This window comes from Phoenix dactylifera, unplaced genomic scaffold, assembly GCF_009389715.1.
Source record: "Phoenix dactylifera cultivar Barhee BC4 unplaced genomic scaffold, palm_55x_up_171113_PBpolish2nd_filt_p 000064F, whole genome shotgun sequence".
NCBI classification, from domain to species: domain Eukaryota; kingdom Viridiplantae; phylum Streptophyta; class Magnoliopsida; order Arecales; family Arecaceae; genus Phoenix; species Phoenix dactylifera.
The window spans coordinates 265,308-289,058 of record NW_024067673.1 but is presented as its reverse complement, the minus strand read 5'-3'; the positions used below and the strand labels follow the sequence as shown (position 1 = coordinate 289,058).

Genomic DNA, 23,751 nt, shown 5'->3' with positions numbered 1-23,751 from the left:
TTGGAGGATGAGAAAAGAACGGAGAAGAGAAGGAATGCCTCATGAACGAAAGAGATGGCTTGACTAGAAAGAGAATGGGTGGAGAGAGACTCGACGAGAAAGAAAAGAGGATGTGAACCGATGACGTCTTTTCATGCTTGCGATTTTCTTTTTTTTAATTATAGAGCAAATGAACTTCGTTAGTACAAGAAGGCCAATCCTAATTTAATTTTTGGGGTTTTTTTTAAAGTGAAGCCAAAGAAAATATAGCAAAATAGAAACTTGCCTTGTATATATGTGCGCATCATAGAACTTTTATTCTTAGAGCCCAACCATGTTACACAAACTCCATTGCCTTCTAGTTTTAAACACCTCAAGAGGGCAAGGGACGTATACGCGAATAAACTTATTATTATTTTTTTAATCTTATTGGATGCATTCGTATTTTTCAGATGGAATCCACCCAACTTAGCAAAAAAAAAAAAAAAAAAAAAAAAAAAAAAAAAAAAAAAAAAAAAAAAAAAAGGAAAAAGATTTGAAGAGTAGCAAATAGACCTCTGCCACGCATTTGAGCAATTGATTCTCAAACCCGTCGGATCTTTGATAAACGCCCTTCTATTTCGGATCTTTCTCGAGTGGGACCCATCTATCAAACCCAATATATATTTTTTTATTTAATTTAAATCATAGGGTATATATTAGGAGAGAGCCTCCACGGGCACGGTTCGCAGCCAGCCAGAATTCTAAAAAAAAATTCTAGCGGAGAGCGCGCGCGCCATTGAAATCTTTTCCAAGGATACCTGACTTCGATCCCTCGAAGGGTCGAAGTCGTTAAGCACTCCTTTGCGCGCTCGAAACCTCGACGCTTCTCCTGCCGTTCTCCGTTTCCGCCGTCCCAATCTCAACGTTTGGGGTCAGGGTTAGGGTTAGGGCTTCGAGATCGAGCTTCCAAGGTAATAGCTTCGCATCCAAGCTTAATTTCGTGTAATTCTCTTGATATCGACCTGTAACTCTGCTTCTTGATTCTAGTGTTTTTCCGGCTTTACTTTGTGTGGTCGTAGGATCTTCAGCCATGGTGAGGGCCGTGAAGAGGGAGACGGGGGTGAGAGAGAGAGAGGAGACCAGGGAAGGGGAAGCGGGGGAGGGCAGCAGGGGGAAAGGTTTGCAAGGGGTGACGGAGCGGCGGGTTCTTAGGTCTCGATACTTGGCCGTCAGGAATCTAATCAGTGGTATGTATTCGAGTCCCTCTGCCGAGTTCTTATGTTTGTATCAGTCTTTCTTTTCTTTTCCCTTTGTTCTTCTTCCTCTCTGGTTTCTAGGTTGTTTTCTTTGCTGCCAATCAGTTAGTGTCGTTTGCAGATGAGAGGGAGGATATTAGCAGAGTGGATTCTGACAAGTTCAATTCGATCATCAGTGAAGTGGAGAATCTGCATCATCTAGGCACGTATTTTTAAATTTGTTTGCAGATTATCTTGTATCTACTTGTAGAATTTTAGAAAAACATTGAAATTGTATGTCTCTGTACTATGCTTCTTTTCGGTGAATCTAATGACCTTAGCTCAGCTAAACTGGTATAGTATCTGTGAATTAGTTTTGCTGAATTTTTATTAACTTTAGGAAGCAGGCAGATTATAGCTTCAGATTAGGTAACTTATTGTTGTTTTAAAAGGTTCAGTATCATTGCTGGCATTCCTTTACAATTGACATACTTGATAGGCTTTTATTTATTGGTTAGTACACTTAACGAGAAAGCTTTTGAAAGATTGGATTGCAACAAGGGGAAGCCATAATTGGAAGGTGACCATATAAACAATTACTCAGATCGCCTATGTCTTGGTTGTTGTGCACTGAAATCTACTTGACTATATGTTACAAGGCTGAATGGATTGGTACATGCATATCCTTATCTGCTTCTATTAGTTGGATTGGAATTTTGGATGTGGCTGTTGGTGGATTTGTTCTCTCTTTTGTTCTAAAAAACTAATGAAAATACAAATTCCTTTTCCAAAAAAAAAAACACAAACACACACGCACAAAAAAAAGGATTGGCTGATCCCTTCCATTTTCAACATGCATCTCTTGATAGAAGAGAAATGAAATACTGGATTGCTTGCACATGCTGGACTCCAGTTAACATTGTATAAACTATAAAAAACCACAAGAAGCTGCTTACATTCACTTAATCACATCACCTTTTACTAAATCCTAAAAACACGACTAGAGTAGATTTTTGGGTTAGAAGTCTCAATGTTAATGGTTCAATTATAGATCGGCAATATGTTTATCCACATTTCTACTTGCTTCTATTTGGTGGATTACAGATATAGGTGCAGAAGTAGTTTAGATGCTGAAATCTGCATACTAAATTGGATTGTTTTGGATACACAAACAGATTTGGATGGATATCAGCTCGATCCATTTTCCCCTCTAACTCATTAATGATACTTTGTGTTTTGAGAGAGCTCTTATCTTGAACTGATATGTTTCTTGCATTCAACAATAATGGTCTAATTAAGCAGCACTACCTGCTGTGCTTGGCCTTGTTCAGTCAGTTGGCATCTCTCCATATTATCCATGTCCTTTGGGTAGAGGGCAAGAGGTGCATGTGGAGGTTCAATTGAGGCCATAATTGTTTAGACTCTGTGAGTTAAGGTCATGTTGGCATCTCTAATTAACCACCCATCTAAACTGTGTTCGCTAGTGTTTTAATTCAGTTTATACTTACAGGCTTTGTCAGTTAGAGAATTAAGCTGGAAATAATTTAACCATGTGGTTATCCATTGAAAATTTGTATTCTTTGGATGTTGTTCTACATGTTAACCTATATTCTTGGTGATATACATAAAAGGTTTAGGCCTAACAATAAAGGAAATAAAGAAAGAAGGGATAATTATGCAATCTTACTAGATGCTTCTATGTCCATTTGTTTTTTTACCATCAAGTTAATATGCATTTGGACTAGAAACATAGCTTTCTAAGCTTTTTAAAACTAAATGAAAATAATGGGGAATGGATTTGATAGTTTGGGGATGAAGCCAAGAAATAAGTAGAAGAGAAGCAGGATAAAGAAGGTAGAAGGGTACTGACAATCTTGAATCTAATTGAAAATCAATGGTTGATGACTAGCGGAGAGCTAGCCAAATAGTTAGATTTTTCTATTCTGAACGTATTTGATTGTTTTCTTATTCTTGCTTTTTCAAGGGTTTAACAAAACCTTTCATAAATTGTTTGACAAGTTTACGTCATTATAATGTGTAAGGCCCATGCTTATATAATTCGGTGAATGATATATTAATTGGTCATTTTTGTTCAATAAAGTTATCTGGTCAACTTATTTCTTGTACAGTTTATTGGATAGAAGGCCTTAGATTGTCCTTTCTCGGCTGCAAGAAAGAGTAAGGTCCCATATTGATTTAAGGGAACAAGGGATTTGCTACAATGCTTCCTAAAATGTTATATATAATAGATTCTTAATTTTTGTTCACCATTTATTGGATGATGAATAATGCATATTTTTCTCAAAAGCAACCCATTATAGCTGGTGGAAAGTTTAGGTACAGATGGCAAGTATTGTAGTTTGGACAAAATCCATGGGCTAAAAACGTGTGGATAATCTGGTAATTTAGTCGGCTTTTAGGGGTCACAACGGGATGGTTATAAGCAGCGATTTTTTTCCCGCTTTGATGAGGATCCATCTTCCAAGTGTACGGAGCCAAGGTAGAGGCGGCAATAGCCTTTGGGTTTGATGATTTTATTGCCGATACATGAAGGCCCTGTTTGGGATTGCTATTGGTAGTAGAGTTTTTTGAGCTTTTGGAAGTAGAGCTTTTGGAAGTAAAGCTTTGACAAAAAGCTAATTACTCTTTGGTCACTACATTTCCGAAGTGCCGTGGAACTTTAACATATATTTGATAACCAAACCGCTAAAATGCTTTTGGCATAATAAAATGATAATGAAGGATATTACATAGTATTGTATAGCGGAGTACAATATAATATAATATTATATATTATTATATTTTAAGACATTATGACATAGTATAATATTATTGCAGTGTAATATATTATGACATATTTTGGAATATAATATATTATTATTATAATATAGTGTAATATAATGTTATATACTATAGTATAATAATATAACATAATATAATATGATATGATATGTTATAGTAATGTACTAATGCATAGTATAATATTATTATAATGCAACATAATAATATTACATAGTATATTATTATAATGTAATGTAATATAATATTGTATTATAATTATAACATAATGTAATATTATGTAGTATAGTAGAATAATATAATATGAAAAGGTATGACATTCTAAAATATAATAATTTATTATTATATATCAAAAATATAATTGCATAAAATATATAGCATAATATATTATTATAATATAATGTAGTATGATACAATATTATTATACAAGATATATAATAAGATATGACATGATATGTTATAATATAATATAGCAATGTATGATTATATTATTATAATAGTATAATATAATATAATAATGTACTAACATAATATAATATATTTATAGTATCATAATGTACATGATATGATATAATATAATATAACATAATATCATATCAAGTATACATTTGTTCATGGGCATTTTGGTCATTACAAAAATTATGGTAAAGCTAAAATAGCTTTCCGACATATGTCCGAAAGCATTTTTGGGGAGAAGTTTCAAAATCGAGCTTCTCCCAAGTAGACCTTTTTCAGCTTTTTGGCGAAGCCAAAATAGCTTCCAGATTTTTTACCAAACACCATCATTGTTCGTCCGATTCCTGTCTACCTAAAAATATGCTAGACAGATCGTTGTTAGAACCGACGAACAAAAGTTTAAATTTAATTTACTCTTACCTGTTCTACTCGAAGAATAGTGGTTGTAAGAGGTCGATCCACAGGGAGGCGATTGGAGTTGCTTAAAAATTAGAACGTTTACTCGGATTTGAAATCGATTTTTGAATGATAAAAGGAAAACATTATCTTGAGGATGTTGAATGATTCCCTGGACTACCAGAGAATGTTTTCTAATTGAAATTAACAGAAAGACAATTACTTAAATTCGAAAAGCATTTATTTAATCAATCAAAGAAGAGTTTTTGCATAAATTAAAATGGATGAAAACAGTGCTTAGGGAGATTAAAGCCTGGAACATAGACTGCATGAAAGAAAATTTCATAAATTTGCAACTAAAACGAGAATTTTTGAATGCATAAAACAAACTGCAAGAATTAAACTTAACCTAAAACATGAATTGCATAAAAGAAAAATTAATGGATTGCATTAAAAGATTTCATAAAAAGAAATGATCACAAAAAGTAAAAAGATTGAAGATGAGGCCTAATGCTTCTTTCTTCTACAGATAACAATAAAATAAAAATAAGTAATATCTTTTTTTTTTCTCTCCCACTCCCACGGTGGACTTCCAACATAAAATATTTTTTTTTTTATGTTCTTCTTCTTCCCAAGAACAGAGCACTGCTCTGTTTCTTCTTCTCAACACCCAGCCGACTCCTCCTTCCTTCTTCTTCTTTGGACCCGACCCCCAAAAAAAATGCATTTGGAGGGCTAAAAAATGCTTTCTAGCTTTCGAAAAGCTTTGCCAAACGGGACCTAAGGGGTATTGGATTCTATCAAAAATCCCACTTAGAGATCAAACAAGCTAATGGCAGTGAAGCTATCATTGCAGAGCAGGCTTTCAAGAAGACCAAGGCTAAGTTCGAAAAGAATCAAACATTTTGGTTTCAAAACCATGAAGAAACTTGGAATGAGCTATCATTGTTTGTGGTACGACACCCTTTATTGTTAATGAAGATTTTATTTTCATCATCTTTTTGAAAGATTAATTTATAACGTGTTTATGAGAAAACAAGCTCATTCTTCATCCGCTTTGATGCTACTTCCTCCCACGAACGCTCCGACGTTGCTTCCTTGCACCATGTCGGCAGCTTGCTTGATGTCGAGGTCGGCGAGGGTAGTGGAGAGAGAAGGGGTGGTGTTGGCGCTGATGGAGGTGCCGAAGATGGTGCAGAAGGTGATGGTTTCCTTGGAGTGGTGGACCTTGGAGGAGGCGGTGGTAGACGGGGGCGTCGAGGTGGATGTAGTATAAAGAGTGGCCAAGGCCCTTGTCATAGGGCTCCAACATGACGGCGGCAGCACCATGGCGGTTACGGGCATTGTCGAAGAAGTAGTGGGTGAGCTTTGCGAAGCCATTTCTTGTAGGGGTTTGGGGCAATTGACAAGGGAATGGAGGGAGGGAGGGTTACATTGGGAACAGCATGGGAGAAATTCTGCAAAACAGAATTGAGGATGGAGGACGAGGGTGAGAGATGGGAGGAAAGCGCATTGATTTGCATGGCGCGGGTGGACACTGGCTCTACTAGTTAATCTAAATTTTCTATTATAATCCCAAACAATGAACGGCTAAGATTAGTCTCGTTTTTTGAAAAAAAATGGTGAAAAAATGCACCTTAGCAATCCCCAAGGGAACAAATGGGTTACTGTCTTAAGCATGAATATCTTGATATGATTTTACTGCCTACCCTGTATATGAATTTTGTAATGGACAACAACCACACCGCTGTTGATTATCCTAAAGCAGAATATTATGACTTTGCTAGAACATTTGGTGTTCTGATGTCAGTGGAAGATAATTTCATGGACAGAGGAAATGCTAAAATATTGTCAAATGATCAATAACTACAATTAGGGATTCATTTAAAACTGAAGGTTTTTATGATTCTTAAAACTGAAGCAATGACTTTGCCTTTTTATTACTTTGAATACCCTAGGTCCATTTTCTCCTGTCCTTGTTCTTGAAAAAAAAAGTCTAAGTCTGGCCTATTGATTCACCTGTGAGCAGAATGGAACTTTTTTTACACTTGCTTTTCTTGTACAAGGCTCTCTAACCACATTTCCTAATTCTTTTTAACACCCCCTATGACTCTGCTAATTAACCCTTCTATTCATTCTTATCAACATAATGGTTATTTAATATTTTTCTGGCTCCATTGATGCTTAGATTATGTTAGATATGACTCATGGTTGAAGAGTCTGATGATTCATGAACCACCATTAGTCTATCCCTTGCTGCATGTTCTAGTTCATTGGAGTAGCAAAAAAAAAAAGAAACCCATTATATCAAGCCTTGTGAAAAGGGGACTCTCCTAGTGGCTTTTGGGAGATCAATAAATCTATTTGGCTCTGAGCTAAGACACAGAATGCTGTATTTTGATCTTTGCACTGACCCATTGAACCCTTACTCTTTTAGAACTTCATTGTTCTTTTCCCCGCCATTCTTTCTCTCTTTCTTCCACTTGCAACCTTTTTACTGGTATGAGATGATCATGTAATAACTGCCAAATTCCTCATTCTCGTTGTATTCATGTGGCCACAGTTCAAAAGCCTAGAGAACAAGTGGCGGATGCGGAGGCTCTATTGGACATTGCTAACACACTGGTTACATCGGTTAGGTCTCAAAGCAATGATGGAGTGACTCCAGCAGATTTTGTAACTGCATTGCTCAGGAACTTCGGACAACGAGATGGACGTGCGAATGTTGATAGTGCTCACAACATGATTTCTTGGGCAGAAGTTGGCATTGCTGTATCTCATATTTCTAGAAAGGTCCCTGGATGCTGCACAATGTAAGGAACCTTCCTAACCGTTATACCAATTTAGGTATTAAATATTGTTTCTCTTTTTGGTGAATTTAGCTTGCTGGGGCTGGATTTTGAGGAACTTAAACTGATTTATATGCAATTGTTTCTATCTATTAACTTTTCTCTGATTTATATGCAATTGTTTCGGTCTATTAACTTTTCTCTCCTTGTTATATATGATGTAGGATTGGTCCTATGAGTACTCAAATGAAACAACGCAAGGCTGTGGTTCACAGAAAACCGACAAGGCCAACTGAAAACAGTCGTCCTGAGGAGGTTAGTTGCTCCAAGAGTCTAGCTCCCACTATCTCTCTTTGTACCTTACAGAGTTTCTTCCTTTTTTTAAGATTGTTTTAGTTGCCGACCTATTTTAAAAAATTATTTAGTTTTTTTTTAATGACTGTCACTTCTTATCTGTTATCTCTCAAGTTTGTTCCCTACTTAGTCAATCAAGTGGCAAGTACTTTCTATTTGCTGCTGGTCCATCGCATATGCAGTTGCAAGAAAAATCTTCACGATTTGTAGGATGAATGCAAAATGAGGGTTCTTTTAGATGTTAAAACATTCTTCTGGGGGTCCTAAAATATATTTTTTTATTTCGTCTAAAATATCAGCGAGTAACCCCTCATAGTCCGGGTACAAAGCACAGGACAGAGAGTTTGCATTAAGAACTCGTCTTCTGTGCAATCCAAATTTGCAAGAAATTCTGCACCACAATGGTGTCCACCAAAACATTTTTACCCTCTCGATAGTATGTAATTTGCAAATTTATGTAAAATAAGAGCTATTACTTTGACCTGTCTGTTCTTACCCCAACAAAGCTGATTAGGCCAAATCCTTTTAGGCGTAGGCATTTTACAAACATTATCCACCATTTCAACTAGGAAGGCAGATAATAATTTCCTTCTATTCCAAACTCTATCATCACTTATGGAATCAGTTGCCTACCAATTCCCAGCATCCACATTCACATTAGAAAAAAGTAGGCCAAACCTTTAAAGCAACATTAGAAATCCAAGGGTCATGATAGACATTTACCTGGTCATCAGAGGCTACCATCCAAATGAAATGGTTCTACATAATTAAGCATTCAATAAGAGAGCATCCACAAGGTATACTATAGCCTACTAAGATGTTGAGAAATTATATTTAGCACAAATCATCTTGTCCTACAAAGAGTTAGGTTTCAATTCTAGATTGCAAGCAATAATATTTTCTATCTAGCTTTTATGGATAAAATCCTAAGTTGCTACAAATGGTATTAGAGCGAACCCGGCCCATTACCTATGTGGACTAGAGGAACACTGCAATATGGGCCCATTAGGGCCAACCATGGGCCGATCGTGGTACTTGAGATTATATTTGAATGGATTTGGACCCTTAGCATAGTAAGAGAGCTTAAATGGGATGAGTATGTGAGGATTCGAGTAGGTGTGTTTGTAGTCCCATATTGACTATACATTAGATAGATCTTGAGTACTTATTTAGGGTCAAAGAAGCCAAATAACACCTTTCAATTAGCTGGTGAGGTCTTGGATTGTTCCACATGGCACCTATAACTTTATTAGTATATGGTTTTTGGAAACAAGGACACAAAATATACTATCATTGGGCCATAATTGCCATAAACTATCTTATGTAGTGTTACACATGATACATCAACTGTAGTTATTATGTAAACATATGATTAATGCAAGGGCAAAAGATTACCATAAATATATGTGATATGCATTGGATCCGACATAATAAAACCAACAAATGGCATCTCACCAGAAAGCCATTTAAAACTCTTCCAATTGGTGACGGTTACAGCTCGGCTCCTGAACGTATGTCCCGCGTAGTTAAGCCCAACGACATGCATAATGAGGGGGTGGTTACCAAGCAGTTAAGGCACATGTCTACCTTACTCGGTAACGGGCGTTGACCCTCACTTTATACAATCTACACTCGAGGGACCGTACGTTGTCTCATGCTAACACTCTTGCTTTCACTATTCTTAAATTTCTACTGTTCCCCAAAATTCTTGTCTGATTTAGACATCGAAAGATTTCTTGTCGGCAAAATCTGGCAACATTTTGTGTTATTTCTCTTACTTTTAGGTTGGACTCTTAGCATATCTCTTCATCTAAGCACATCCATAGTCGGGCACTCGCCATTCACTAGCTCGTGTAATCTATTCAGCTTAAAGTTTGTCCGATCTCTTTGACTTGGATTTTGGCGGCAACAATATGATTCCATAAAAATGGAGAAATCAAGAATGTGCAAGACCGTTTAGGAAGGCACTGATTTTTTTTTTTTTTATTTTAAAAACTGGTCTACCTAGTAGCCATTTGGTGGCATTTCAATTAATGAAAAAAAAAATGATTCTCTGATTCTCTGAGCTGCCGTATGTAATCATGGGAAAAAAATGAAAATGCAATGCCATATAGTATGAGGAATATGGTATAATTAAAGGGCTTTGTAGGATACAGGGCCAAGCCGTGATTGAGAACACCAATTCCAGCATAACACCTGGCCATACGGATTACCTTTTAGTACAAGGTTAACTTTGTTCTTTTTTTTTGATTCTTTTATTAGCAAATCAAGATTGACCCTTGAAGCAATGGGCTACGTCATGTAGGTCACAAGGGCCCCATAGTCCACCTTGTGAACTATCGATAGCCCATGTTGGAGGCCCTTTTAAGCATCATTATTTGCTGTTTGTGCTTATCCTCCCAACAAGCTGCCCTCTGTGCGCTGCCTGGCATTGCCACCAGAAAAACATCACATCTGCCATGGAGCAGCACCATGTTGGAATATTGAAGCTTGTAAAATGAGATTTTACAAAAAGACCTCCAGGAAGAGCAAACTACTGGGCTGGTCGCGCTTCCAAAACAATATGGTTTCATGATTTGTAATCAATGACATAGTTTTCTTTTAGATGACAATTTTTTTCTGTTTTTTCAGCTTGATGAGGCTCAACCAGAAGAAAAAACTGATACTGATAAGAACATGGCAACCATGTTCAACATATTGAGAAAGAAGAGACGTGTAGGACTTCAGAACCTGGTTCTAAACAGAGTATCTTTTGCGCAAACTGTGGAGAACATATTTGCCCTGTCATTTCTGGTGAAAGATGGGAGAGCGGAAATATCTGTGAATGATGGACATCATTTTGTTTGTAAGTCTTTATAAACAAAATTAGGCTTTTCACACCACTCTATTTAAGTTTCTCTTGTATTGATACTAATGAAAATATGTCTCTTTTAGCTCCAAGGAATGCACCTGCTGCTACTGCAGTAGCCTCAGGGGATGTCTCTTACAACCATTTCGTATTCAGATTTGATTTTAAAGATTGGAAGGTATGAAAAGACAAACTCTTTCTTGGGAATTTGATTACTCTTTGCATCATTTATTTATTTAAAGTGGTCATGGATACCTAATTTTAGTGCTCATGAAAGCGATTTCTTTTTCGAACTTGTAAAGAGATAACAAATGGTATGATTTATAGCGTAGCTACTGGAGTGAAGCCAATGCGTGAAACTGTTCATATTGAATAGCATCAAAAGAGGGACAATGTTGTGAGAAATGATAAAAGGAATCCTAATATCCTACAGAAACGGATTGCTTTATGTGAAGATCTTGATTTTTGTTGGTCTTCTCAATTTTGTCCAAGTACATGGCCTTCAGGTTGCGACCCACAAGAAAATTTTCAAAATTTGAAGGATCACCTGTTCTCTTTCTTGTTATATTTAAACTTATCTTTCCTTTTTATCATTGTGAAATTTGAGTTTGCAAGGAGCTGCCTCACAAGTACTGTAGGAAAATGCCCCTGCTTTTGTTGCCAAAATTTACTTCTTTCTGATCCCCCTTCCTCTTCTTTCCTCCCTGTTGCAGGAGCAAATAGTCTCATGACTCATCCGTTATATGCTTGTTTTGTTTGTTATCCTGCTTTGCAGTTAATGATGGATAGTGTTGGGTCTGGGGAAGAGCTGATGCCTCATAGGAGTGGCCCAAGTATGTGCAGCACCTCTTTACAAGCAGAGCCACCAGATGGGGATTCTCAGTCTGCTGCACCTTCAACGCCTATCAGAAAGTTGACCCGAAATAGGGGCTTGATAATACAAGAAGAAACAGTTGTTGAGGATACACCAGAAAAAGATCCTTCAGGTGAACCTCCACCCAGGCGCAAGGGTAGGCGACTCTGTGTTGGCCCTTGACAATGTACCTCCATGTCTCTGCTGTTCTGTTTCGTTAGCTACTTTATTCTAACTTACATGCAGTGTGGTTTTCATTTGTACATGTGTTAGTCATTAGCATGTACCCATTAGTCATTACCATAAACCTATTTGTCATTGCCATATTGTTTCTTTTTTCTTTTGCTATATTATTACATGGTTCTTCTGTTGAAACAGTGGAATCCTGTCGAATTCATTTTCTAAAACGATGTCATGCGGTTTAATTATGTTTCGAATAGTGATGCAAATATCCCAGTTCAGGGCCAAGGATTTCAACAATTTTCGATGGGCCTGCTGGCTGTCCATTTGCATTCCTAATTTCAAATCTGCAATGAGTTTGTTGGGAGGAATTCTACGATGCAGTAAATGTTTCCTTCTGTTTCTGGTATCTTTTATAAGTTGTCACTTTGTATGCCTAATTTCACAAAAGCTGGTGATAGTGGATCGATCTCTCTCTATAGATTCATTATGTCTAAATTTTTGACATGTCCTAACTAGTCGTCAGGCAATGGTGGCAGCCAATTGCAAAGCATGAGCTGTAAGATCAGAAGCATCTCGTTGGTGTAAAAAGCTGCGCGGAAAACTGACTACTTGATTACTCCGGCAGACTGTGTCGCTAATTTTGTTGCTGATCATGACGTATCTGTTTGCTTCTAATCATCCTTCCAATCTTCTCCTGTTGGCTGACTCTATGGGATCATATACCCTTTATTACAATCTCCTGGTTTACCTAGAAAAAATAATGGACTTGACACAGTTTTTGTAATGGCTTTTGCACTATGTTAATCTCGTGGCAAAAGCTTGTAAATTCGGGTTTGCTTTAGAAGTCTGTTAATGGAAATACTTGTACGCGGTTTCTTGGTGTTGTGAACATTGCAGCCTTCTCTGGCCATAATGGTGTCGTCGTGTGGATGCCAGAAACCACCCTGTCCCCAAAGGAACATTCCAAGAATTCAATCCATCTTAGGTTGTTCTATCCCTAGTATTGATTCCTATTTTTGTTTTTAACTTCTAAATTTGTTGTAAGATGGTGATTATCGAATATGGGTCGTCGAATGACATGAATCCTCCCATCTTGTAGGTGCAACCACCTGCCACTTAACAACTACCTACCCCAAGATCTGCTATAGTGGTTAACAAGGGAGTAGTAAAAAAGACCAAGACTAAAGCTGGTGTAGTAACTAAATTTTAGCTGGAGTATTTAGTTATGCGGATTGAGGACTCTGAGCAATGCATCCGGGCTATGGAGAAGAATAGCCAACCTGCTGGTGAGTGCTCCATTTACTCCATCAGTAGGTGTACTAATATTTTCAATGAGCTGCTAGATTTCTTGGCTTGAGATATGTTAAAGGCCATAAAATCTTCAAAAACAGCAAAGATAATCGTGAGATATTTATCTCCGAGGGAGGACTAGAGAGCGGTTTGGTTGATGGAGGATAGAAATGGTTGTAACTTGCACTCTTCTAATGCATTTGGATTGCCTTGCTTCTTTCCAAATATTAAGTAAGTGCGCAACATTAAATGCTATGATAGTTGATGTTCCTACTTTGTAGCGAATATTAATCATGGTTTTATTGAAAAATTTCTCAAAACATTTTTGTTATATATAATAGGTACTGAATAACTAATATGCATGAAATTAGTGAGCTAACTTCACACAGTAGTTTATTAGATTTTTTACGCCTTCTTTCAGTCGTGTTATCTTTTCATATGTTTTCACCAATTTGGTCTTGCTTAATAATTCCAATATTGGCGGTTGTTCATCATTAGGTGCATTAATAATTTTGCTTGGATCAACATCAATAATATTGTTGTTAAGCCATCTATCATTGATAATATAAATACATATAGAGTTACATAGCATCAATTACGCCACTACACTATCAGTTTGAGTCGATTGGATGATGTGTAGCCATCTATAAAATTAGAAAATGCATCTTTCAATAACATACTAGATATGAATTCTAAGCTGTGCATGTTGAAAGTTGAATGCTTTATTAGGCCTGGCTTTACTTTTTCCTTATAATCCACCAAATAATACTTACCTACTTACTATGTGGACAATGAAAGATACTAGAATCCAGTGCATGTTGCAATACTCTAGCATCGAAAGTTGAGCCTTCCTAACTAGCCCATGCATTTATGAAAACAAAAGTGAAAATTACATACAACCATATCAATATGAGATAAAGTTTGCTTTCAATTACGCTACAGTTCTTGCATGTCTACCTACCCCAACTATCATGGACGTAAGTATATCATCAATAACACTTATGGAGTCCCACAGTGCAAGATAAAAAGTCATCACATGCCTATAAAAAATGAACATTTGGTTCATCAATAAAGATATATCTCAAAATAAAGAGGTTTATGATTGTTTTTAATTTGTGGAGGTTAATGGTCAATGGAAGACATATATTAGTATCTGGTAAGCTCCACGATAGGGTCCAAAACTTGCCCAAAGTGTCAATTTATAGTTTCATTGCTATATGCTGTAATTGCTTTGGTACAGTAGTGCTGTTGCTTGAATTCATTGATAATATATTCATAAACATTATTGCTTGCTCCTCAACACTAGCATGCTAGTATGACAGAAGAAATTATTTGTCATCAAACATTGTGCAAGTGCTTGACAAACATAGAGTTTCCAAATGAAACTTCCCTTTACATCGCCAAATGAGCTTCAAGAACTTCCTTGATATGTGTAACACCTGACAAGACTGAGGTGTGATAAGGTCACTTTTTTGTTACACCTTCGTATAATCTGGGGAAAGTGATTTACATCTTATAGTTGTTGTTTATTCCTTGCCTGTGATTCACAGAATCATATCCATATTGGATAAAAGAAATTCTAGTAATAGGCAGGCAGTAGAGGATATTAGACTATTAGAGGGGAGAGTCAGATATTTGTGAAAGAAGGATATATACAGATACCTAATCTTTTTTGGTTATTGGCTAGTTAAAACAACTAGTTTATGATGGCTAGTTGGAATGATTATTTATAATGGCTAATTGAAATGACTAGTTGCAATGATTAGTAATTAATGGATTTTCAACTTTGAAAGTACACTTCATAAAGCCTAAGGAGTAACGATCATACTTAGAAGCCAGTTATAAAAGGTACTGCTAGCTGTTATAATAGCTAATTCTGCCCAGAGATTATTTCTTATAAATATTCCAATTAATATCCAAATACCCGAAACTGCTAAAAACTAGAGTGATTTTTTTCCTAATCGCATGGTGCATCACGCAGTTACTAGATAATTTTTATTCTCCAGTTTTTTTTTTTCTAAAGTATACAAACAGTACAAAAGAAACGAAGGGCATACCATGCACGCTTTCTCTAGTTTGTTCTCAAACATATCAGTTCTGGATGGTTAAAGCACTACAATGCTAATCTAAATGTTTGTATTCATTTTAGGGTGTGGGCAAATAAGTTCAAGAGGGACCGTTTTTTCTGATGTTATGGTAAAAAAAATGTAAAAATAAATTCTTCTTGCATTAAGTTTTAATATTATGCATTATGATACATTCATATATATATATATATATATATATGCGTGCGTGTGTGTTGTATTATACTTGACATAGTATTAAAATCATAATAGGAGAAACTATTTTACATTGTATTAGTTTCCCTCAAAAAGTAATATATCGAGCTAATTCACGTTGCTTTGATGTGATCAACCACTGTGGTCAATAAACAGCCAATTTCGCAAAATGCTGGAATGCTACCATCTGGCGCAAATATATAGTTAAAATTAATCGTGAGGTATCTCAAATCATACGCTAGTTGCAGCAACTGAGATTGCAGCAGATTCAGTCAAATGAAACTGAGCTGGTCCTTTATAACCATATAATTTTGAAAGTAAAACCTTCCTGGCGACTACTTCAGATTTCCAAACGAAAGAGCATGGGTTGCTTCATAATAAAAGATATCAATTAAGTGGCCATACATTTAGTCAATAAGGGCATTGCATAGTTGATTAATTGTGCAAATTTAAGAAGTTGGCATTAGAAAACACAAAAACGATTTGTTTGTTTCACTTTGTTGAACCTGTAGGATTTTCTTCACATTTTCTTATTAGTTCACTTTAAACGTAAAGCTAATGTCTATTACCCAACTTATTGCAACACGGACAAGCTCAAGATATTAAACTAAAGAAGCTTGAAGATTCTAAGAACATCAGAAGGATGAATCATGTGAAGTATAGCCTGAGTTTGGAAGCACTCAAACCTGAAATCACAGCCAAAAGAAGTAAGTGAACACCGGCCATGACTTCCTCCCAAATTTTACTCTCTCATATGAAGCTACTGACAAAACTTGAGCTTTTGGAATCCTGTTCATCTGAAGAAAGTAGGTGCTTGTCATCTCAGATAAAATTCAAACCCTAACTCACTCTTTATTCATGGCATACAAAGCCTCTGAACAGGACACTAAAACCGAAGCCGGGCATTTGACAACCTAATAAATATGTCCCTGAAATCTACACTGCTAGCGTTGGGCTGTCAGTGGCAAGTCCCATGGTGTTTAACCCATTGTCAGCATAAACCACGGAGCCAGTTATTGCTGAAGCTAAAGGAGACACAAGGAATGCTGCCGTATTGCCAACTTCATCTGTACCATTGCCCCAAACGAGAATAAGTACATTTGAAACTTCAAGGGAGAAAAAAAGAAGAGCTACACTAGGATGATCTTGCAATTTTTTACCTGCTAACAGTTCTTTCTGCAATGGTGCATTGGCATAAGAATATTCTATCATCTTCTCGATGAATCCAATGGCCTTTGCAGCACGGCTTCCCAAGGGGCCTGAAAGTATGTTTTTAAGTTTGAAATGTAAATCAAACAACTCAGTAGCAGAAGAGCCACTTGTGCATGAAAAACACCAAAATCAAGACTCTAACCAAACCTTTCAATGGTATTCATAAGGCTACTAATTCATCCATCACATCAGGGGCTTGCGTTCATAACACAATTAAATTTTATCAGGAAGATTGATAGAAACATCCAGCAGTTTCCTTTTGACATCTGCCATATGGAAAATTCCAAGAGAATTACCTGCAGATATTGTATTCACTCTAATCTTGCCCTTCCTCCCTGCTTCAAAAGCTAACACCTGCATAACCAAAAAGTATGCATAAAAAAAAAAAGCAGTTACAGACTAAAACAATCAGCAGTAAAATATGAATATGAACCATCTGAAGGGGGTACGGGAGTCATGAACATACTTTGGTATCACTCTCTAGGGCTGCTTTTGCTGAACTCATGCCTCCACCATACCTGCAAAAGTTATACACAAAAGCATCATACCTAGCCTTGAAGACATACACTCAATGCCTTAACTGCTTCTTCAGTTAGTTAAGAGAGTATACCCAGGAATGGTCCTTTCAGAAGCAATGTATGTCAAGGAGATTGAAGCACCACCTGCAGTAAGTACAATGATAAAATTTTAATTTTGCACTATATCATCTAGCAAAAGAGTGAACAGGTAAATATTGCTATGCTGAGTGCTGACAATTGGCTTTAGACCACAATAATGTTCCCGAATTCCAGAGAATTTAGCCTATAGTAAAAGCCTCTGAACCCATGGTGATGATTGTAAATGATCAATAAAATAAGGTGAAGGGCTAATCCAGGCAGTTAATCACCTATAAGTATTACATAATATGGAATTCAAGAAGCATAGGAGACCATAACAACAAACAAAGAAGGAAAAACAATAAAGGAACCACTTTAACAAACCTGGATTCATTATTGGAAGGAAATGCTTAAGTAGCGATACAAAAGAGTAACTTGATGCAGATATAGCAGCAAGATATCCCTTTCTAGATGTCTCCAAGAGAGGTTTGGTAACCTGCATATGCGGAACCATATATACATATACAGTTGATGCTCAAAATGAAAAAGGAAAAGAAATGCGACCTAATGTACCTCTGGTCCATTTGCAAGTGAATGCACAAGAATGTCTATACTTCCAAAATCGTTCTTGACAGATTCAGCTACTTCCTACAAAGAAGGGAGCTTGCATGGTAAGAAGCTGACAAAGGCATCTGAATAACCTGGGAATCCTCATCATAAAATTAAGTGGTCACGGAGAATGAAGATATATGGTTGTAAAATGATGGAAAAGCCCCTAGCGTTCCATGAACATATTGAAGGAATCAAAGCAAGGATGTATTACCCTACCTTCACAGTCCAACTTGAGGTACCAGAATAACGTTTATTAGTTCTGACCTGTACAAAAACATGCAAAGCAGACTTCGTAGCCAACCAACCAGATGGAGGGTAAAGAAAAAGAAAGGGTGTTTTTTTTTTGGGGTGGGGGGGTGGGGTGGGGTGGTGGGGGGAGCAAAATAAAATTAAAAAAAAGGACTTTTCCATCTTACATCATCAGGAACATCCTCAGGAGTATCATAAACTGCATCCAATGGGTATACTTTGATTATCTCCATAAGAGACCCATTGGGCAACCTGCAACATGAGAAACATCACCTATCTCACAATGTAAAATCAATGTCCTCACCAACTTGTGCTACCACTCGACGGGGAGATCTAACTATGCAAATATAGTAGAATAACATAGAAAGCTTGGTACACACCGGCGTGACTCATCGAATTTGCCGCGTCTTAAGCTAGTCTCGAAAATGTTAAGTGCCTGCAATTGGTAAAGTTCTCAATATGAGTCAAACAATAAAAGCTAGTTCAATACCTCCTATAGCCACAGATAACAGAATGCAGATTACATACAGGCACCCATGTACCAACGAGAATTTCAGCACCAGCAGCAGCAAGAGCCTTAGCAATTGCCCAGCCATAGCCATTATCATCAGCTATACCAGCAATAAATGCCCTTTTACCTGAAGAAAAAGAAAACATGCAGAACTATAATCCAAAGTTTCGTCGTTCATCTTGCTATGCATAATCATTTGTATGATACAACAAGGTTGCAACTGAAATAAGTAAAAAAAAAAAAAAACAATTGTGGTGAAAACATGTTCTTAAACTGACCAGGTTAAGCAAAAAAATAAAAGATAATTGCAGATACTTGGATGAAGACAACAAGGAAACCAGAACTGCAGCCATCAGGAGCATTCAACTAACAAACAGGCAACTTTATAATGAAACCAAAGCTGTGAGAAGGGTACAGGATATTAGCTTCATAAGGATCTCCCTAAGCAGCAGGACTTCAGAGAACATCATAACAGAATCATCAATATTTACTTGTACCCTACATTATAACAGTGACAAACACCTCCTTGACATGAATATCAAAGAATTACAAACATCTGCTCCAACTATTATTTCCGGAATCCTTCTTTGAAATTAATTTTAATGCAATGTTGCAGACTGTGCTATTTGAAAAATCCTGCTGTAAAGAATGAAGTTGAGGGTAAAATTTCCTAGTCCAGATATTATAAAATATGTGGGATCACAGCAGGGAATTATTTGTATGACATCAAAATGGCCTACAATGATGTACCATGTCATCTTTTCAGGTGATACAGATATTGCAATCATAGGATGAGCAGCTCAAGGATGGGTATGTTATGTGGATTGGTAACAAAACAAAGATAGCATTAGAAATTTAGTGCAATAGAAGTAGCTTAGAAACGGCACGTGTAGAAAATAAATTAAAGAAGAATGGATTGAGAAGATCATTTTCAACAAAAACTGGCAGATGTTTCAATAGGGAGAAGGGCTTAACTATGAACAGATGGGAAAATAGCACAGCAAATAAGAAGCATGAATAGTGGTTTGCCAAGTGACAATTTGGAAAATTCTTAGCAGAGAATATAGCCTTTAAAAGAGCCCATAATAGGAATAACTAGATAGTACATATTTGTGAATGTACTAATGGTTTCACTACCATCCGAGACAAGTTGCAAAACAGATAAAAAACATAAGCATGACGATAGAAACCACACCTATGGAATTTTTGGCATTTAGAGGAACTCAAGTCAACAAGTTTTTTGCCCGAAATTGTATTTTGACCTGTATGGATTGCACTAAGTAATTATTCCTGGAAAATCTATTGCAGAATTTCCAAGTAGAAAACACAACATATGGTTGGAAACTCTAACTCATTAAATGATTGTTCCAACTAAAAATAGAAGAGAAATACTGATTTGTTTTAATAACAGTAGTAGATTGCAATTTGCAAGCATCTCTCATTTGGAAAACGTGCAACAAATTGGAAACAATGTTGCAGTTGGATACATAATGCGGACCCAGAAGAATGGATATGAAAGGTATTAATGCCTGTGATTGTGAAAATAAAACAAGTGTAATTGGCAAAAGAAAAAAGGGGATCATTCATAAAGCTGATCAAAAGTTTGGAAACTTGCACTAGGACAAAATCATTGTGTTTTTGGTATATTCAAATAGAAACATACAAAGGTGATTTGGTTATCTACTACATCCATCGAAAAAAAATTCTTAACTAAAACAAACAACCAAATGCTTAAGAAACTTTAATTTCTCTTCCTTACTAGTTTGATGCCGGAAAAAATCATTGGATATTTCATCAGCTTATATGACCTAGAACATAATCCTTATTGAGGAATTATCAATCAAAATAGAGACATGGTCTTTTGGATTTGCCACTGCAACTGACTGTAGAAAACAATGCTTGTCAACCCTTTGGGGCTTCTTAATTAGCATCTGGGAGAAATCATCCACAATGTGTAATGACGAAGAATCTACTATTCCAATGAATCAGATCAGGAAAAAACTTTGTCTAGCATTGTAAAATTTCTTTTAATTCTTTTTTTATATAAAGGAATAGGTAATCATGGCTTGAGAAAGGCTAAGCAGATATTTGTAAGTTGAGAGGTCTAAGGAGCTGCAGTAGAATATCATTGGTGATGAGTTCCCATCAACATGGTGAAATTCATGTGGTACATGTCAGAAACAAAGGCAGTAGAATCCTCTCCAGCTCTTCTCAACATTTTGTGCTCTCCAGAGAATTAATCAGTTCTTATTAGTTAATCAATTCTTATTAGAAAAAAAGCATAGAATTATGGAAAATGAAGAAAAAAAAGAGAAACAGCCTGACAGGGGGAAAGAAAAAGAGACATAAGTCATAAGTGGAAATTCAAAGCAATATCATATTAATACCAAACAAGTTTGCATCAATATCACAGTAAAATCCTAGCAGATTCAGAAATACTGAAAGCAATGCATTTAAGGAGAACAGAAACTTAGTAAGACATGAACATTTCTCATAATGAGTGCACAATATTCACATTTTCCAGGTTTTTCATTTTTCATATTTTTAACCTGCTATATTTTTGTGGAAGAAGAAAAAAGAATAAACAATGATGTGATGACAAGGATTTAGGAGAGTGGGACAACAAATTAAGAGCAGCAAGAGACAGAAAAGATGACAGATTATTTTTTGGTGATAGAGATAATGGATTCTTAACTAGGCATGTAAGGTTGGATTGAGACCCATTTTGACTTTTATATGATTTGGGTCATGTAAACATTAAAGATTCAGCATGGCACACAACACATTCACTGAATTATCATCTTATTTGTTAATTAATAAAGGGGAAAGAGGAATAACAGAAAGCCACATTGTATGGTTTCATTTAAAATGTAACCATAAAAATCAAGCCTTTTTCCCCACTGGTTGCAGCTTTCAATTAAATACTGCTAAATGTTCACATTAAATTATTTACATGAAACTGCTTGGAAAATCCAATTTGGAGCAAGCATTACAAGTTTAATTCCAAAAGTCTCTTTCAGTCAAGAATAAACCAAATATCCATAAAAAAATTAAAGTCTCTGCTAAGGAAAGGTGACCCAATGTAAATTAAGCCATGCAGTTGTGAGGATCTGTGTGGGCACTTATTTATTCCCATATTACTATTCGTCTGAAAGATCTTGGGTATTTATATAGGACCAAGAAATCCAAAAAAATACCTTCCGGCTAGCTATTTTGAGTAATGTCCTAGATTGTGACAAATGATATCAGAGCGGACTCGGTCTATGGTCCATGTGAACTAGGAGCCATTGCAGCACGAGCTTATTGAGACTGCCATGGGCTGATCATGGTGTTTGTAATTAGATTTGAATGGATTTGGACCCTTAATTTAACGAGGACGTTAGAGATTAAATAGGGGAAGTATGTGAGGACTCGTGCGGGCGTGTGTTTAGTTCCATATCGATTATTCATCGAGAAAAACTTGGATACTTATATAAGACTAAGGAATCTAAAAAATACTTATTAGCTAGCTATTTTGGGTGAGGTCCTGGGTTGTTACAACAGTAAAGTAAGTAAAAGAACAACACAAAAATCTACTTGAGTATAAGAAAATAAGTAAATAACCAATAGATCTTTTACCTCTCAGATCAATAGGCAATCCCAAAGCAACCCCTTTCTCAGTTTCACCAGACATAGCCCTTGTAACAATGCTAGTGAACTTCAGAGGAGCAGACGTGAAGCTTTGGCAAAGCGGTTTAACAGAGGAGACATGAGAAGAGCTTGCAAATTTAGCCTGGCACATTCCTTTTACATCCACCCCTAAAATTGTGGCACCTGACATGAACATTCTACTGGAAGAAGAGATGCAAGGCCTTGTGGCTGCCATTTGCAGGCCCCCAGCTGCCACTGTCGCCATTTTCTATCAGATAAGGTTCTGATTACAAAATTGTGAATCTGCACAAAACCCTGCCGTAAGGAATAGTAAGCACAATATATTTGTTTCCCTGCCAACTCAACAAAAATGATGCATGCTGGAGAAACATCAGTAGAAAAAGAAAACAGCATCCATTATGAACAAAAGAAAAAAAAACTAATTATGAGGGAAAAAAATGTATGCAAACATATTATATCAAAATCTAGATCACACCATAAAGAACATATTATAAAGAAAAATAACATACTACATCCATGGATTAACTAATGTTACATATTGGAATATTCACGTTAAGTTGAACGTATCACTTTACCCGAAACACCAATTCCTAATGTCCAAGGAAAATGCTAAACCACGATATAACTTATCACCATAATAAAATTGTTTAAGGTTGAAATAAATTTGGAAGGAAAAAAAAAAAACATGATTCGCCATAGAAATTGTAAGCGTACCGCAAGTGAAATTACGTAGAATGTGAAAATTATTTAAATGCCAGACTAAGCATCACTTTAGTAATAGACAAAAAAACCTGGAAGTTCAGCAGATTCAAGAAATTCTCATTTGTTCGCAAATAATGGATTAAGTTACCACGTAACCAACATCTTCCACATTAAAAAACACGAGCTTACGGCTTTCAAGAACTTTTTCCTCAGACTTGCTCCAAAGTAATCCAAACTCTAAAATAATACAGTATAAAACATGACAGAGATAAAAGAACAAGAACACTTGACAAGGAGTAAGAATTCGCGCGAATCCGTTTGCCAAACAGAAACCAAGTGCCCCCAAGAAACCCCGAATAACACAAAAAGGCCAAATTAACCAGTATTTAAAGCTACGGATTAACTCAAAACCGCATTTTTCTCGTCAATCCAAAGAACGAAAAAGACCAAATATAAACCATCACCATAAACATATATACGTAAATAAAACTTCTCCATTCCAACATGGGTGAGACTTTACCTCTCGAACGAAGCCGCGCCGCCCCAAGCGGGGTTTCTCTCCTCCGATCTGTTCTAGAACTAGAGAGAACGCCCTCCCCTCCTCGTTGCTGTCGACGCCAAGCTCCTTCGAAGTTCTCCGAGATCTAAAAGCCAGGGGAGCAACGACAGGGAGGATTTAAGCAACGGCCGAAATCGGTTTCGATGAGACCGAGGCTCGGCGGTTCGGAGATATCGAGGGCGCGGGCTAGCGAGCGAGCCCATGTCCGTGGCTAGG

General features: G+C 36.6%; 2 protein-coding genes across 4 annotated transcripts; one reads left to right on the top strand and one right to left on the bottom strand.

The window, feature by feature from the left end:
- Window positions 1-685: 685 nt before the first annotated feature.
- Window positions 686-12,217, top strand: LOC103720259 (non-structural maintenance of chromosomes element 4 homolog A). Of its 2 annotated transcripts, none has more exons than XM_008809872.3 (8): window positions 686-932; window positions 1,041-1,208; window positions 1,339-1,419; window positions 7,411-7,660; window positions 7,861-7,951; window positions 10,622-10,835; window positions 10,925-11,016; window positions 11,614-12,217. In XM_008809872.3, exons 2-8 carry the CDS (start codon window positions 1,052-1,054, stop codon window positions 11,872-11,874), a joined length of 1,146 nt encoding a protein of 381 aa, XP_008808094.1. In that variant the 5' UTR covers window positions 686-932; window positions 1,041-1,051; the 3' UTR covers window positions 11,875-12,217. The 2 variants fall into 2 exon arrangements, with proteins under 2 accessions (XP_008808094.1, XP_008808095.1); XM_008809873.3 differs by having other exon boundaries at window positions 693-932; window positions 1,009-1,208.
- A 3,826-nt stretch (window positions 12,218-16,043) lies between these two features.
- LOC103720260 (enoyl-[acyl-carrier-protein] reductase [NADH] 1, chloroplastic-like) lies at window positions 16,044-23,725 on the bottom strand. 2 transcript variants are annotated; one of them, XM_008809876.4, is made up of 13 exons: window positions 23,497-23,725; window positions 22,242-22,556; window positions 18,641-18,750; window positions 18,493-18,548; window positions 18,280-18,364; window positions 18,080-18,127; window positions 17,825-17,899; window positions 17,636-17,747; window positions 17,266-17,317; window positions 17,122-17,173; window positions 16,952-17,009; window positions 16,604-16,702; window positions 16,044-16,510 (listed from the first exon to the last, which is right to left on the bottom strand). In XM_008809876.4, the coding sequence occupies exons 2-13, from the start codon at window positions 22,516-22,518 to the stop codon at window positions 16,380-16,382; spliced, it is 1,155 nt and encodes a 384-aa protein (XP_008808098.1). In that variant the 5' UTR covers window positions 22,519-22,556; window positions 23,497-23,725; the 3' UTR covers window positions 16,044-16,379. The 2 variants fall into 2 exon arrangements, with proteins under 2 accessions (XP_008808098.1, XP_008808099.1); XM_008809877.4 differs by having other exon boundaries at window positions 22,242-22,568; window positions 23,497-23,684.
- Between the last annotated feature and the right edge of the window lie 26 nt (window positions 23,726-23,751).

Coding starts and splice junctions, on each gene's coding strand:
- LOC103720259 (XM_008809872.3), top strand. CDS start 1,052: ATGGTGAGGGCCGTGAAGAGGGAGACGGGGGTGAGAGAGAGAGAGGAG. Junction 1,209..1,338: donor CGTCAGGAATCTAATCAGTG/GTATGTATTCGA, acceptor TGTCGTTTGCAG/ATGAGAGGGAGGATATTAGC. Junction 1,420..7,410: donor GGAGAATCTGCATCATCTAG/GCACGTATTTTT, acceptor ATGTGGCCACAG/TTCAAAAGCCTAGAGAACAA.
- LOC103720260 (XM_008809876.4), bottom strand. CDS start 22,518: ATGGCGACAGTGGCAGCTGGGGGCCTGCAAATGGCAGCCACAAGGCCT. Junction 18,549..18,640: donor TCGTTGGTACATGGGTGCCT/GTATGTAATCTG, acceptor TACCAATTGCAG/GCACTTAACATTTTCGAGAC. Junction 17,748..17,824: donor CACTTGCAAATGGACCAGAG/GTACATTAGGTC, acceptor CCGCATATGCAG/GTTACCAAACCTCTCTTGGA.